General features: G+C 40.8%; 1 protein-coding gene across 1 annotated transcript in view; it reads left to right on the top strand.

The window, feature by feature from the left end:
• Positions 1-10,482, top strand: part of NEMP1 (nuclear envelope integral membrane protein 1) — a 420,672-nt gene extending 410,190 nt beyond the window's left edge. Inside the window, exon 9 of the mRNA XM_044083655.1 lies at positions 3,567-10,482. Within this exon, the coding sequence (XP_043939590.1) occupies positions 3,567-3,696 (130 nt within the window). The 3' untranslated portion in view covers positions 3,697-10,482. The remainder of the gene's footprint in view (positions 1-3,566) is intronic.
• Positions 10,483-17,933: the final 7,451 nt, after the last annotated feature.

Below are 17,933 nucleotides of genomic sequence, written 5' to 3'. Positions count from 1 at the left end.
CCATGGATGCCTCCCAAATCGGGTGGGGGGGGTATTGTTCGGGCAGGACAGTCCAAGGCCTGTGGTCCCCCATACAGACCAGCTTGCATGTCAATAACCTAGAGATGAGGGCGGTCCTTCTAGCATTGCATGCCCTTCATGCCTTTCTTCCTCTAGTGATGATTGCCATTCAGTCAGACAGCATGTCAGTAGTCTGGTGTATCAACAAATGTGGAGGGACCAGATCTTACCCCCTTTGTCATTAGGCCATGAGATTGTGGGAATGGGCGATCTCCACAGGTCACTTTCTCATCACAACGCACATTCTGGGACGGTGCAACATTCTAGCGGACAGGCTAAGTCGGACCCTTCTTATGCCTTACGAGTGGTCTCTGAATCTGACAGTAACGGAACAGATCTTCAGCGAGTAGGGTCAACCTTGCTGCGATCTCTTCGCATCTCCTTCCAATGCGAAGTGCAGCGTTTTTTTGCTCTAAACCCCCTGCCAGAGGAGTCCCCCAGAGATGCTCTAGTTCATGCTTGGCCTCCCAGTTTTCTGTATGCTTACCCGCCAGTACCTCTCATTCTGAGGTTTCTGCAGAAAACCTGTCGACTGGGGAGCAAGGTGATTGTCATTGCCCCCATTCTGGCCTCGCCAGGTATGGTTTCCCTTCCTTTGGTCTCACCTACTGGCTCCGCCTTGGATCCTAGATACTATTCAGGATCTGATTTCACACCCATCAGGGGTGCCTTATCTGAGTCTGGACAGCCTGAAGCTCACTGCTTGGCTGCTCGAGTTCCCATAATTGCTAGGACTCCCAGACTTTCCTCCTCAGTTAAATCTATTTTGATAGCTGCTCAAGCGGAAACATTTTTCTTTCTGGGCCTCTCAGAGGAGTTTAGACCCTTTCACGGTTCCTATTTCCACTATTCTTGATTTTCTGGCTGATAATTTCCAGCATGGAGCTAGTTCTTCTACTGTCAAAGTTCAGTTGGCTACCATTTCTCATTTTCATGTGGGTGGGAATTCTGCATCCTTTGCATCTTCCTGACTGTGTAAAGCCTTTATCAAAGGCTCCTTTTTGCTATGCCCCCCAGTCAAAGATCCTGTCCCCTCCATGTGACCTAACTATGGTTCTCCAAGCTGTGGTCGCTCCGCCTTTCGAGCCTGCCGCAACTGCAGATCTAAAATTTCTGTTGTGGAAAATAGCTTTTCTGGTAGCTATTACCTCTTCTAGAAGGGTTTTGGAATTACAGGCCTTGTCTATCAAATTCTGTACATGATTTTACATAAAGATAGTTTCCCTTCAAACCAACCCATCTTTTCTTCGTAAGGTGGCATCACCAATCAATATCAAGTCAGACTATAAATTTGCCTGTGTTCTTTCCCAGTTTTATGAACAGGATGGAATACAAGCTGCACATGTTGGATGTTCATAGACAGTTACGATTCTATTTACACAGGACAAAAAAATTTCATAATCTGATCAATTGTTTTTCATTCTATAGACCTTTTTTCGGCAAACCTATTTCCAAGATCACTATAGCTAGATGGATTTCTTCATGCATCCTGCAGGTCTGTAAGGGCAAAGGCATGTCTCCTCCAGGTCAGGTAAAAGCTCATTCCACTAGGTCCATGGTTACATCTACAGCTTTCTGGTCTAGAGTGTCTTTGGATGACATTTGCTCTGCAGCTACCTGGTCCTCATCTCATACATTTATTTCTTATTACAAACTGGATTTGATTTGGAGTTTAGTAGCTGGGGACTCTGTCCCACAGGTTGAAGACCAAATGAAGTAAACTACTTCAGATAAAGAAGTTAAGTACTCACCATAATGTTCCATCTGAGTAGTTTACTTCATTTGTCTTCAATCGTCCCTCCCTCCTTCCCCCAGACCTTGGCGCATGTTCAGCCTACGGACTGCAGTATAGGTCACAAGTATGTTATCAGGTCAGGTTCTAAGTATAATTCAGCAAACTCGATCTGTGGATGGAAAGCAGTGTGGAGGTGTATTATGGGTAAGGGGAGGAGTCTGGAGCTCGGAGCAGATGCTAGCAATATTTGCCAGCTTGGATCCGATACGGATCCGATGAAGTACAACTACTCAGATGCAACGTTATGGTGAGTACTTAAGTTCTTTTTTTCTTCTATAACATGATTTCAGGTTTCCATAAGTAAATCCATCCATCTCCTGGTTTTCTGTGAGGGAGCAGAAAACAAGGAGGAGGGAAGCTCCTCACAGTCTTGTCATGTACCATCAGCGCAAGTGTTAATTGAAACCATTGTGGGACTTTAGGAAGATGTACCTGTTCATTTCCTGTGTTCCAGGGAATGAAGAGCTTGCAGCTGTCAAGCACTCCCTTTCTGAATGGCCTGCCTTCTACATAATCTTTTGCAGTGTGGTGGCTGTATGCCTGCTGGCAAGTACTGCAGTCAAAGCTTACTCTGTTAGGCTGCTTCCATTGCTTGCTTTAAAAATATTTCTTGCAAACATTTGTGCCATAACCACTAGGGCCGTAGTGCTCACCTCCTCCAAACATTATTCCCTTAATAGTGTCTTGGAACGTTGACCCACATTTGAGAAGCCAGTACTGCAGAATGCTGCCATCTGAGCTTTATGCTTGTCCAGCTGCCTGGCTCTTTTTATTTTAGTTATTAGTGCTTAGGATGTCCAAACTGAGAACCATCGTTTTGGGTCCTGGACATTAGATGTCCTCGCAGTATCAACTGATCTGTGAAAGGATTCTTTTTGAAAATTGATCAGGAATACCCTCTTTTTCCATGTCCTTGGATTTAAATGATATCCTGCCAGATGCAACCATTATATTTCCCTGTAGGTTTTGCCAAGTATTTTTTTTCTTTCAGTTGTTTAATAATGTCTTGCCTTATATTCATTATTTCTTGATTTGCAGGAAGGTGCTCAGTGATGACATGGGAATGAACTGATTAGCTTGAGGGTCATGCATGCTTATGTAACCAGCACATTACTTCATTGTGTGTTGATGCAGGGATATCTGCATCCCCCTATATTATGGTCAAGTGTGACAAATTATGATTGGTGAAGATGAAACAACCGATCAAGGAGCATCCTGTCATCACTCATCTGATAAACCAGGAACATCCTTTTTATGATGACTACACACAGTTGCACTTTAATCCTGTTATGCAGTCTTCACCATCATGGTGACCCGTTCTGCATCAGAATGTTCATTCAAGGTTGCAAATTAAAAATCTGTGAACATTGTTTTGTTGTAAAGTACTAATTCTTTTTGCATTAAAAGCATTAGCTCCCTACTTCGAGTCCTTCTTTCTACTGTGTCTTTGCTATTTGAATGGCTTTTCTCAAAAGCATTGTCTTCTATTTAGTGGCAGTCAAATCCTGTCCACAGTTCCCTCACCTTTTTAGTATTCAAAATTTAAAGTGGAAACCACGTACATTTAACTGTAAAAGTAGGTAAAAGATGATTAAGAATCATGCAAGTTAAATTGCTGTTAAGGTCCTGCATATGAAAGATATGTGAGATTCATTATCATGAGTCAGAGAGTAAGTTCATTAATCTAACATTAATATGTTTTTTCCCTTAGATTTGCAGATTTTGTAGAGGGGGCCTCCCACCTTACTCCAAATGAGGTCTCTGTCCACGAACAAGAGTTTGGTCTTTGTGGCTCATACCTTGAGGAAGAGCTGTTTGAAGATGATATGGACGATGATTAAAAAACTGTCAGGTTGCAGAACTTTGGAAATGCTGCTTTATATATCCTGCTTTTTGTGACCATTATGGTTGACAGAGAGCCCTATACTGTACTGTTAATCTTGCCAGGTGGTATAGCCTGTGATGAATGGTGGGTAATTTACAACCTTGTGTCCACCTTTTCTAAGGTGGAATGAATCTGTATGACAAGTTTGGAACAAAATTGACCAGCTTTTGTATGGCTTGGTGCTCAGGTATTGTCATGTGCAAATGCTTGTTACAGATGTAAGAGTCCAGACCTGTGTTTTGTCAGTTCTTTTGGAAGTTAGCAGTGCATTGAGCATTTCATTTATTCCGACAGGCTGCCTCAAATTGTCAAGTATGTGAATGCTTTTTTGCATTTACAACATTCTGTATCAGCAGGTAATGTCTTTGTTTACACTCATTCTGAATAATTCTTGTAAAAGGAAATGATCACCTGATAACTCCCTCTGGTCTTTTTACTTGAGACAGAATGAATTTAACTGACTGGTGTAAAAGCATAAGTTTATTTTTTCTCAGTATTTTTAGCCATAAACTTAGGACATATTTTTTCCTGTTTCCTCCTTTAATTTTGTACTTTTGTATTTTTTCTCCACTTATAGAAACAGAAAAATAGTGGAAGCTGCAGCATTTCATTTGTAATCACAGACTGCATAACTTTTCCCCCAGCTAAACTGAAGTTGCTGATTCTAGAGCTGATGCAAATACTGCAGGTAGTATCAGGTGGTTGAGGTGTATGGATATCGCACAGTTTTTCCAAGGTAGTCTCAGTAAGCATGTTCTAAAGTGTTTTGGCACCATTTTAGAAAGGGGCTCTCTTTGTTATCTACTGAGGTTCATTATTCCTTAACCAAACCTCCTGGAAGTGTCTGTAGCAGTGTAGTTAAGGGATGGTTGTAATGGAGGCCTAGCTGAGAAACTGTCATTCAAAGTAACAATGGGACAAAGTTTAATCTCATTTTTGTTCCTTGTTTTCACTCAAAAGTAGTAAACACTTTCATTTAATGCGAGTCTAACTCTTAAATTTAGGTAACATGAGAAAATCAGAACTTTTATTTTACTTTGTTTCCTGTGATGAGGTGATGACCAAATAGGCAGGTATCAAATATGCCTGTACTGTCCTGGACTGAGGTGAAATCATCTGATGTATTCTATGAATTTGGCTGTACTACCCTGGCTCATTAGAAAAAGTTGTGAGGAATTTCTTTGAAGGTTAAAAAAAAAAATCAAAGAAATCTAAACTTTGTATTTACTCTTCTTCCTGTAAGGCAAAATACGTAGATAGGTAGTTTGTTCCAGAGTGTGGGAAGTCTCTGGGACAGGACGCATTAATGAAAGTCTTTGACCCATCTTTCACTTCCTGCATCATGATGTTGGGGCCCTTTCCTTTCCTGGTAGGAGTATCCCTGTGATCCTGCTGTAGATTTGTGGCCCTTGAATGATAACCATCTGGCTTTTTACTATTGGTTCTTCATCAGACCCTTTCAAAGGACACCGCTGGGTGTCATTGACTTGATGAAAGACTTTGAAGATGCTCACCAGCCAGCTTCATCAAGAGTTGCATCAGGGTCTGAGGCCAACAAACTTGAATTTAAATTTTCAGTGAAATATTTGATAGCCATTTCTATCCTTACCCAGGTATTAAGGCAAACTAAAGACTATGTTACAAGTAATGTCAAGGCTGTCTGAAGCACTAATATGCAGGCTGACTACTGAAAAGTGATCTCAGGAATCTAAAGCTCTCATCGCCATTTCCAAATTTTACACAGAGAGAGAGGGGGGGGGTTAAGTTGGTAAAATATGCATCTTCATCGGTCTCTTATATTTCTTCTGAATCTCTGACATAATGTGGGATGCTGTATACATTGCAAATACTTCTTTTTTAGCAAGAGGGCCATTCCTTCATTCTATTTAGGTAATTTAGAAAAATAATGGTATGTCAGGACTAAACACACACATAACAGGATGCAGAATACCTGAACCAACAAGAGCATCAGCTGAGGGTTATTCCATCATGCTTCCTGCATACTGAAAGGTGCCCATTGATGCACCATCTGTAACCCAGTGGGTTAATTGTAAACATTATTCATCAAAGTTGTTTTAATTTTTGGCAGAACATTCCTCTGTGGCTTCTGCAGTCTCCTAGATTATGAAGGATTTTGTTATGCCCAAGAACCTGAGCAGTTTTTCAGATGAGAGTCTTCACATCAGGACTGCCAAGAAAGACTGGAAATTTCGTGCAAATATACAAATCTATGATGAAAAGATCACAGGCAAGCATATGCTGCAATCAGTATTTTATTTGGGGGAGAGCAAGCCCTCCACCCCTCCTTCTGCAACATGAGTCATTCACACTTACAGTGCTGATTGTGCTGTGTACTGCTTTGTGCCTGTAGTGTTGATCGTGTGGGGCTACGTTGTCCCATTCCAGCCCAAAGCTCTTGAAAGGCAGACTACTTCATACTGCTGTTTGTTTAGCTTTTACTTGGTACTTCAGTGCCTCTATATAGCAGTTTGTGAGAGAAAGTTTTAATTTAGCAAATAAGGCAAAATGCTGCTTTACTTGTTCAGTTTAAATAGTTAATCTCCTATGCATTTATTTATATTTTACTCAGAGCTCCAGACAGTTGCTCTCCAACTTTTCAATGATCACAACTACTGCACCCAAGTAAACTGATAAGTGTGAGGGAGTAACCTCAGAGACTAGCATTATTTGCTGAAGAAGCAGATACTTTAATTTTTTGCACAAGAAACAAAGTTTATCTTTCTGTAGTGAATTTTCGCGAAAGAGGAATCCTTGTAAATCTGGAGAGTGGTCTTTTCTTAACTCCAGGGCTGCATTTTCCCATGTTCTTTATAGCTGCACCTTCCCAAGGCTGGTTAGCAGATATGATAGAATGCCATATAAATTATTGTTCTGGAACTCAACTTTACTGGACCCTCCAGGCTTTCCTTTTGTTACAGAAAAGGCTGTGCTTGGTCCTGGAAATCATAGCTGCAGTCATCTTTTGATTCAAGATGATTACCATAACCTTTGTGCTGGGAAGCTATAAACTTGTAATACTAGAGCATTCAGTCCCTTCATACTTTCTACCTTCCAGGAGCCAAGCATGCTGGCAGATGGTGTTCCTGCAGAAGTGTTGGCTGGATACAACATGCATTTGCCAGACCACTAACTACAAAACTTGGCTTGGCACAACAGACGTATCTGCATTTGCCAGGCTACTAAACACATATTTTCCCCTGATTTGTTTTCCTGGTCATGGAGCTGGGTTATTTAGTCAGATTTGTTTCTATCTTGGGTAGGGAGCTTCATTTGAGCTTCCTGTTTTCTTCTCATTGGGGGTTGGGGGAGTGGCTGTCTTTAAAGTTTGCACCAAAACTCTGGAATTTGATTTCATAGCTCCATTTTAGCAAAGGCAGGTAAGGTTCTTTCTTCTCCAACAGTTAGTAAAAATATTTTAACAACTTCCATTTCACTGATACCTTCTGGCATGTAGCCAAGAATTGAGCAGTACATCTCTTTTTAAGGACCCTAAGGTTATTCTTGTAGATGTAGAGCAGAGAGCTATTCCAAGCTTTAGTATGTCAGAAGTTGTTCATCAGGCCTTCATAGCAGTAAGCAGTGTATGGAATCCACCCCTTTGCAAAAGAAAGAAGTTTGCTTCTGGGTAGTATCGGAGGTTAGTTTCCTTCACGTGTTAAATGTGGCTTGTCCTGCACTGTGTATCATGTATTTAACTGCAGTAGTTCACTTTCAGCTATTTCTAGTCATTCGCTACTTTCTTGTGTATTTCCATATTTGTCTGTTATGTTTCATTTTGTATATTTTCCCTAGTCTGTTCTGTCAAAGTATTGTACAGTATTTAACAGTTGTAATTCACTGTTGGAAAATATGTAATCATCGATTTGGCCCAGATTACAGTGGAAAACTGTGGACCAGTCCACCAATCTGGTTAACAAAGTCAACAAAAAGATAAATTTGTTGCCATCATCCATGAGCCAGTTGGAACCCGCCAGCATTGCAGATGAATATAGTCCATGGTTTCCTGAACGGACTACTACAACTAAGACTATTCATTTGGAATACATTTTTAGACGTGATTTGAATTTTCTGCTAGTAGCACTTACTTTGTCACCACCAAAATCAGCTGTTCAGTGACCATAAAATTAATTTCTTGGAAGCTATTTTTTGGGCTGTTACATAAGCCTCTCATTTCTGAGCTACAGGCATTATGCTGTGAATAGGCCATTTGTAGTGTCTTACTTTCAGAGATAGTCACCTTATGCTAAGCAAAAGATTAACCTGCCCATATCGTAGGTGTAGTAGAGGTGGAGTACTCTTGTGGAGGGTGTTGGGGACTGTTTCCCATTGAAAAACAGTTGTTTATTCAGACAAGCTGAGATTTGGTATGCCTGTTGCCAAACATTTTATAGCAGACTATTTAATGTACTGCAAAGTTTTTGTTTTCAAAACAGAATGTCTCTCTGTCAACCAGGTAGACCATACTCCTGTAGGCTGTACATCACACTTCAAGGGAGTTTCAAAACATTTTTGCTGCAGTTTAGTGTAAATGCATTGCATTCACTGGCTTTTTAGCCTGGATAACCAGTAAAAGACTAATGCAGGCTTTGGAAGAGCTATCCAGTGAGAGCTCCTGTCACAGTAATCCACAGTTATTAGAGTAACCGCTTTGAAGTTTTAAATATTTGGGTCTTGCTGGGAGAGGCTACCGTAAAGAAAAGTAATGTTCACATCTTAACTGCAAATCATGCAAAGCATCTCAGTCAGCATGGCCAGTTGCACTCCACCTCTTTTCTATGGACTTGTGTATGTTACTTTAGATGCATTCATTTTTGTTCCCACATCAGAAAATAACTGTTTTGTGCTGAGCCTTCTTCCCTCAGCATCATCATGGCACTTTCCAAGGGGAAACTGCCAAGTAGACTGTTGTAAGTGAATACTTCTCCTGATAGATACATTTTCAGAAAGTCTGGGAGCTTGCTGGCTGAGATGCATTCAGATGTATGGTGCTACAGAATGCACATAACTTTTCTATACCTACCCAAGACACACACTAACAAAATTCATGACTTCCTTTCAGTCTGTTAAATGCCACTGTAATATTATGCCTCAGGTGTTTAAGTTCATGATCTTGTAGTATGTCCAGAAGTGGGGCTTTGTTCAATGATGATCCCATCCGAGACGCATTTTCCAGTAATCTTGACTACTTTTTATATTTTGGTTCGGGAGATTGTGCCATCTTAATTTTGATAAATATGAAGGTGGGAGTGAAAGCCATGTGTGTGTTGCTCGTGTAGGTTTTCCTATTTTAAGTACCTTTCTTTTCTTGCACCACAGGATAACATGGCTATTTTGTATCACTCTGTCCACTTCTATTTTGCATAACCAAAACCGATTTCATTCTATTTTTGGTTTAGATACATGGAAGTGTGTTCGTCCGGCTGTTGTGCAAATTGTTTGAGATACAATGCATTATATAGTCTTAAGATACCCACTTCCAGTGGCTCATCCAATATTTTCCAAGTAATGCTGTATTGGTGTGCAGTGAGAAAGGGTCACCATAGCACTTATGCTTCACTTCTGTTACTGTTAACAGAAGCACTCCTTCTGACTGAGTGTGGCCAGTTGTGGCTTGTCTTCAGTTTCATTGACTCATAGTAACATCCTGATTTTTAGGGAACTTACCAGTCTTTGTTAAGGTAATACCAGTCCCTATCGTCCTTTTACGTGTAATGGATTTAAGTTAAAAGAGACATTCAAAGTCTGATAGAATAAAACAAAAATAGGTATAATAGTACAGTGTGAGTAGTTACACTGTCATCTGATAACTGCTATATGTAAATTTTGTTCTCACTATGAGGTTTTGTTTTTGGTGCTTTACTATCTGATTATAGTGGTGAATGTCAGCTGAGGAGGATCGGCTCCATCCATCGTGAATTTAGCAATTAAAGTTATGCAGAGTGTTAAAACATTTTGGATTACTTTCATGGAGTTTTAGCTACCACTTTTGGTTGCCTTGCTTTTCCCACAGTATTCTGGCCTGTATTTAACCATGCTGAAAGCAGGATTTGCAGGAGCTTGTTTTATAAAGGTTAAAAAGTGCTACAGGCACCCCTTCATGGTTAGTTCATGTTATCTTAGTCCTGTTCTTTCGCTAATTTAAATGACCTTCTAATAATGTTAGAGGGTTAGCAGTTTGGTGAATTTAAGTGTTTAAGGATGATTTTCAGCTGAAGGACCTTGGATGGAAAAAATAACATTTATAGGCATTTTCTTTCCATTCGTGATCACTGCTACCTGTTGATGCATGGAGAATCAAAGGATGAAACATCTCAAATGTTTTTAACTGAAGTTGCTGAAAAGCTTTGTTTTGCTTTTGGCACTAATTTTTTTATTTTCTAAACCATCCACTAAATAATTTACACAGATTATACATTGGATACATTGTAGATCCTGAAAGTTCTGAGAAAAAAATAATGTGTATGAAGTAATGCGATCCACAGGAAAATTGTATTTAATTTTAAAGAAGTCATCATTATTCTGATGTTTTTTTTTCTGTTTTAAACCACAAGGTCTTGTATTTTATTTCCTGCATACATGCATAGTTTAATGATTCACCATAACTTTTGCATCGATTCCCCTGCTTTTATTTTGTGTTACAAATTGTGAAGTGTTACTGTTCTGTAAATAATTTTAAATACATGTGTATCTTTTGGATGCAAATAAATATATTTTGATTTAATTTTTTCATTTCTTGTGCTGTTTTTTCTTTGCTGTGGGATGGTGACATGATAAATATGTGTATGTGAGGTGACAAAACTGAGCAGAGTACTACCCTAATGATCTTGAACTGCATATATTTTGAAGAGGTGTCATGGTGCACAACTATCTTTGATGCTATATTATACCTTTTCTGAATGGTACGTTAAAAGCACTGCAACCAGTCTGGTAGAGAAAGCTGTATGCACTAAGTTGATCATTATAAGGGTGTGTGGAAAAAAAGCACTTGCATCTCTCTTGACATTAAATGGGCTGTGTACTTTAAAGATTGTTGTAGAATGTGTTGCGTTTCACAGATCAATTGTTGCCTTTAAAACAACTATTAATTATTTTTTCTTTCCTTTCATAGTATCATAGAAGTTGCAAGATGACTAAGCAGTGACCCTTTCCACCTTGTCAGTACCCATCCTTAGGCCTTGCTTCTCCTTTCAAGATGGACTAGGCCAGTCATACCAGGGTTGAATTTATGAATACCCATCCAGTTGTCCATCTCCTCTTTAAAGGCAGACAGCGTGTCAAACTGCTTGCCTTGGAGGGGGAGTTTGTTTCACAGAAAGTATAGGTAATGTGAGAAAAAAATGTCTCCTCACCTTATTTATTTGTTGGAATAGATTTAGATCTCTGGCCATAGTAAGGCACAGATCTCCTTTAAGGAAATATGAAACTGAATATAGAGATGAAGTCTTTAATATTTGTTGGTAGTTTAGATCTTTTCAGTTACAAACTTATAGGATCTTTCCAGTTGCTTGATACGTGTAGTAAGGTACATCCCAAAGAAGGTCGAATCAGTGCAGAGGATTTATTTTGATCTAGAAGGAATACATTTTGCTAGGAGCTATGCAAGATAAAAGAATTTTATAACCACTGCTGCAACATGATGGTTAAACATGAGGGAGATGTCCACACAAATATCTAGGTCTCTCAGAACCTCTTTATTTTGAAAGAGTGTCTTATATATACTGTAATTTGGAGCTGGGTATGGTGCTTATCAAATGCTACAATGTTGCACTGTATGCCACTAAGTTTGAATCCTTTTTTAGTACAGCATCTACTGACAAATGTAAGCTCCTATTGGAGTGCTTGTATGTCAGACGGGGACTTGGCAACAATTCCCACCTTACAGTCATTTGCAGACTTTATTAACATGAGATTCTCATTTGATAGGTGAAGATCTGAAAAGTGGATACCAAATAGCAGCATAGATCCCTGAGGAACTCCACTGATCACCTTCATGCACCCCCTACTGTGTTACTGTGCTAGTCCTGTTCCTAAGCCAGTTGCATATCCATCTAACTACATAGGATCAATTTGGAGTTTTTTTAGTTTCTTTATTATACTTGCATGTCGTAGTAGCGTTATTACCTTACAACAATAGGTTCTCCTGTTCGATTCTTGGCTGGAGTGCCTTCTGTGTGGAGTCTGCATGTCCCACCTGCAGTCGAGTGGCCTCCAAAAGACATGCGTGAATGGGCGTGCCTTCGCTGAAGGTTGGAAGTCGGGCTGGCAACTCGACACCATAAAAATCGACTGCCAATCATTAGCGGACCGTAGTTCCGCTGTGGCGACCCCTAACTGGGAAAAGCCGAAAAGGCAAACATTATACTTGCATGTCTAATGGTATTGAATGCCTTGTGGAGGTCAAGGCACACTCTGAGAAGTGCTTCTTTACAGTCTACAGCTTAACTTAACCCTCTCAAAAAAGTTCACAATATTTATTAGACAGATCTACCCTTGAGAAAGCCAAACTGCTAGGGGTTGAGTCTGATTAGATTTTAATATCATAGTTAAGTCCATTGTGATACTTTCAACAACTAAACCTGAGTGGCTGTGATCACATCTCCATAAAACTAATACCCGCTTACAAACCTCTCTTAGAGATAAGCCGACTGTGAAACAAATCCGGGTCTGGCTAAAGGAGCCATGGAAAGTCTCAGGGGCTGCTTTGATAACACAAACTGGGATGTCTTCAGGGAGGCAGCTACGGTGAATAATCTGGTAAACATAGATGACTATACTGAGACAACTAAGGCTTATATATCCAAATGCATGGAAGATGTAATGGACATCAAAAATATTAAAGAGCCAACCAAAAACAATGGCTAAACAGCAAGATGTACGAGTTGCTGAGGGCAAGAAACATTGCATTCAGGGCAAAGGATAAGAAGGGTCTAAGTGTGGCAAGGGCTAATCTAAAAGAGGGTATCAAGGAAGGCTAAGAGGGAGTGTGGAAAGAGGATACAAGGATGCTTCAAGGATGAAAAAGACTGAAGAAGCCTGTGGCATGGTATTCAACAGCTAACTGACTACAAGACCAAGTCAGCTCAGTGTGATGATAGCACTGAATTTCTGGACAGTCTAAACAAAGTTTATGGCAAGTTTGAAGAGAAAACCTGGAGTCTGTAAAACTTCTCAGTGACCAAAACGAGGCAGTTCTCAACTTCAAAGCTGTGGATGTAAGGAACCAACTCAGGAAAGTGAGCACCAGGAATGCTGCTGGGAACAATAACATTCTGGAAAAAGGATTAAAATGTTGTGCAGACCAACTCAGTGTAGTCCTGACAGACATTTTCAATACCTCACTTGTCCAGAAAAAAGTACCAGCATGCTTCAAAGTTGTCAGTATAATCCCTCTGCCCCCAAAAACCAACCTCACCTGCCTAAATGATTACAGGCCTGTGGCCCTTACATCAAATGTAATGAGATGAAAGACTGGTTAAAAGGCATTTGACTACAGTACTACCCCAAGCCTTTGATCTACTTCAGTTTGCGTACCAAGCAAACGGATCAACTCCTGATGACATTCTGGTGGCACTTCACCTCACATTGGAGCATCTTGAAGAGAACAACTATGTCAGGCTGTTCATAGATTTCAGCTTGGCATTCAGTACTGTGATTCCAATGCAACTTGTAGAAAAGCTAATCAGCCTCACATAAATAAAGGGATGTGCAACTGGATCCTTGATTTCCTGACTGGAAGACCACAAATGACCTTTGCTGGAAACAACACTTCAGGGAGTGTTACAGTCAACACCAGAGTACCCCAGGCTTGTGTGCTCCGTCCTCTACTTTTCACAGTCCTTACCCATGACTACTCTGCGAAAGCTAGCAACAACCACATCATCAAATTTGCAGATGACACCACAGTGGTGGGACTCATGATTGGTGATGATGAGAGTGGTTAAAGGAATGAGGTCAACTCCCTGATGGAATGGTGCAATAACAATTTGGATCTGAACATCAATAAAACAAAATAAATAATTATTGACTTCCGAAAAAGCTCTGCCATGCACCTGCATCTTAAGATCAAATAGTGAAGAAGTGGAGAGAGTCCAAACTGCAAAGTTCCTTGGGGTACATATACCAGGGGATCTTTCTTGGAGTACAAACACAGGCCAGCTAAATAAAAAAGCCCACCAGGGACTACACTTTCTAAGAAGACTTAGAGAAGCAGAGCTGTCTATGAATGCTCTAAATACCTTCTACAGAGGAGCCATTGAGAGCCGCACTCTGGTTCGGTAACAGCACAATGGCTGAAAGGAAGACGCTGCAAAGAATAATAGCAGCAGAAAAGATTGTGGGCACTAGTCTTCCTACCTTACAGGAGCTCTTTGAAATGAGATGCAAAAATAGGTCTCACAAAATACTGAGTAACATTTTTCATCCAGCGTATGGTTGGTTCACTAAACTTGCATCTGGTAGGTTACAGAGTATCCACTACAGTACCTCCAGATTCATGAACAGTTTTTATCCAACTGCAATAGGAGTCATTAATGCAGACATAAATCTGGATGTATCAAAAATATAATAGATTGTTACGCTTTCATTCTTTTCTTTTTTTTAATACAGTAATTCTACTTATTATTGCATGATAAAATGAATATATTCTCATTCAAGTGCAATACTGTTCACTTCCTTATGTGCAATATCACACAATCTCCACTCTGTGTATAGTGCACTTTTCTTTTCATGTGTTAATCATCTAATAGTCAGTGTATATAAATAATGTACAGGCATGTGCATCAGCTACCTACACATTTACTTTTGTACTATAATTTATTCTTTAATACCTATCATGTCTTGTCTTTTTGTGTTTTTTTCCTGTAAAAGCACGAAATTACATTTAGGTAGCACTTGTGTTTCCTAAATGACAATAAAGTTTCTTTTAAATCTTTGAGTCTTGAATCTTCTATGTCCTTACAAATAGAACTCATTAGGCTGATAGGTCTGTAATTCCCAGTCAGTGGTGGGCACATTCTTGTGGAGTGGCGTCATAATAGTTGGGTGCCATTCCTGTGGATAAAAAAGTATTTTCTTCTTTCGGCTGCTCCCGTTAGGGGTCGCCACAGCAAATCAACTTTCCATTTCTTCCTGTCCACTGCTTCTTGCTCTGTCACACCAACCACCTGCATGTCCTCTCTCACCACATCCATAAACCTTATCTTAGGCCTCCCTCTTTTCCTGTTACCTGGCAGCTTCATTCTTAGCATCTTTTTCCTAATATACTCTGCATCCCTCCTCAGCACGTCCAAACCAGTGTAATCTTGCCTCTCTGGCTTTGTCTCCAAACCTTCCAACCTGGGATGACCCTCTAATATACTTATTCCTAATCCTGTCCATCCTCGTCACACCCAGTGCAACTCTTAACATCTTCAACTCTGCCACGTCAAGCTCTGACTCCTGCCTTTTTGTCAACGCCACTGTCTCCAACCCATGTAACATAGCTGGTCTCACTACTCTCGTGTAGACCTTCCCTTTCACTCTTACTGGTACTAGTCTGTCACAAATCACTCCTGACACTCTTCTCCACCCACTTCATTCTGCCTGTACTCTCTTCTTCACCTCTCTTCCACACTCACCATTACTCTGAACTGTTTCTTCACCTCTCTTCCACACTAACCATTACTCTGAACTGTTGATCCCAAGTACTTAAACTCATCCACCTTCGCCACCTCATCTCCCTGCATCCTCACCATTCCTCTATCCTTCCTCTCATTCACACACATATATTTTGTCTTAGTCCTGCTGACCTTCATTCCTCTTCTCTCTAGACCATATCTCCACCTCTCCAGGGTCTCCTCCACCTGTTCCCTACTCTCACTACAGATGACAATGTCATCTGCAAACATCATACTCTACGGGGACTCCTGTCTGATCTCATCTGTCAACCTGTTTGTCACCATTGCAAATAAGAAAGGGCTCAGAGCTGATCCTTGATGTAATCCCACCTGTCACTCCCACCGCAGACCTCACCGCTGTCACACTACCCTCGTACATATCCTGTACCACTCTTACATTCTTCTCTAACACTCCGGACTTCCTCATACAATACCACAACTCCTCTCTAGGCACCCTGCCATATACTTTCTCTAAATCCACAAAGACAATGCAACTCCTCCTGACCTTCTCTGTACTTCTCCATCAAGATGTCCGATCTAGCTAAACTGCAAGTATTTCTGCTTCTTGAACTGTTTTAAACTGTTTAAAGTTGTTTTTGCACCTGCACTTTTAAAGTTTGTCCTGTTTGTTGCATTTACCTGTTGAGGCTACACACTCAAGTGCGCTAGCCTGTGTTAAATATTTATTGCATTTTCCTGCTGTTTGTTGCAAAAAAAACAAAAAAAACAAATAAATTATCCTTGTTTCCCCGTCTTTCCTAACCTAGAGTAGTCCAAATATAGGCTTTGCTGTATTCTGGACTTTTGGAAAGTTCCTGTGTTGCCATTTCCTTTCTTGGATTAAGGGAGGCTTCTTTGTTCACCAGTGGCAGTGGAGAGCTTAGAGCAGCCTATCTATCCCTGGAGGAGTGTTCCTAGCACAAGAAACTGGTAGTCTATTGGCCATTTTGGGCCAATTTCTAGCTCTTTCAAATCCCCCTGTATAAAACCCACTTTGGTGAGTTTTTTGCGCTTGTTATTACTCAGCCAAGCTCTTTGTGGTCCTGCAGAGTGGTGCTAGCAGCAGAGAGGCTAGAAGAGCAACTGCTAACCTGATAAAAGTGTTTTTTCCTGCTACTACCTGGGCGACTGTCTGATCTAGCTAAACTGCAAATATTTCTGCTTCTTGAACTGTTTTAAACTGTCTAAAGTTGTTTTTGCACCTGCACTTTTAAAGTTTGTCCTGTTTGTTGCATTTACTTGTTGAGGCTACACACTCAAGTGCGCTAGCCTGTGTTGCATATTTATTGCAATTTCCTGCTGTTTGTTGCAAAAAAAAAAAAAAAAAAGTTATCCTGGTTTCCCATCTTTCCTGACCTAGAGTAGTCCAAATACAGGCTTTGCTGTATTCTGGACTTTTGGAAAGTTCCTGTGTTGCCATTTCCTTTCTTGGATAGAGGGAGGCTTCTTTGTTCACCAGTGGCAGTGGGGAGCTTGGAGCAGCCTATCTGTCCCTGGAGGAGTGTTCCCAGCGCAGGAATCTGGTAGTCTGTTGGCTGTTTTGGGCCAATTTCTAGCTCTTTCAAGTCCGCCTCTATAAAACCCGCTGTAGCGCGGCTTTGCGTGATTTTGTGCATAGCGCGGCATTGAGTAGCGCCGCTTATTTGGGTTTGAGCCTTGGAACTGATCTAGTTCTCATAATAAACACCCTATTCCTACGCTAAAGCCTAGCACTTGCTCACTAAAGCAATTATATAAGTCAGCACTAAAACATTAAAAGCACTACACCCTCACAAACTCCCCTTGAGTAACTTGTTCCCCATTGGCCCTTTTTTCAATTATAAAGGAATTCCCAGTACTATTCTAGCATGTCCAAAGGTCAGTTGTCAATCTCCTCTCCGGTCCAGCTGGTGAACCTGGGACTCTTGAGGCAATGTTACAACTGCCTAATGTACACAGACAACCCTCTCCTCCTCCTCCCAACAAATTCCAACACATGTGAGAGATGCAACCATATAGCCAAACTGGAGGCTAAGCTCTCTCAACTCAGTACTGGCGTAACCAGTCAGGAGGAGAAGGAAACCACACTCACTATAATTCCAGTCTCACATAGACCTGCCACGACAGCAAACCAAACACATAAACACACAAAAACATACTTGGAGGCTCTAAATAAAAATCTGCCTAAGCAGCAGAGACCTCCAAAGCAGACACCCAAGCAACCGCTACCCCAAAACAAAACACATGCAACACATAGCTCACAAAGCCAGTGTGCCGAACAGTCACAGCCCTTGAGACTAAACAACACACCTGATACACTTGTAATAGGTGACTCTATCATCAGGCACACTGATGTCCCACTCACCAGGCTGAACAAGGAGAAGGTCACGGTGAGCTGCCTATCGGGCGCTAGGATCCGCCACATAACACAAGCACTCAGGTCACTCCAAGGCAAGTACAAATATGACTGTCATTGTCCATGCTGGTGTGAATGACCTGAGATGTACTTCCCTGGACTACATGAAAAGAGACATAGAGG

This window comes from Protopterus annectens, chromosome 9.part0 (assembly GCF_019279795.1).
Source record: "Protopterus annectens isolate FY-2018-M chromosome 9.part0, PAN1.0, whole genome shotgun sequence".
Classification (NCBI taxonomy): domain Eukaryota; kingdom Metazoa; phylum Chordata; order Ceratodontiformes; family Protopteridae; genus Protopterus; species Protopterus annectens.
Note: the sequence above shows the minus strand (reverse complement) of the source record. Positions and strands in the feature narration are given on the sequence as shown.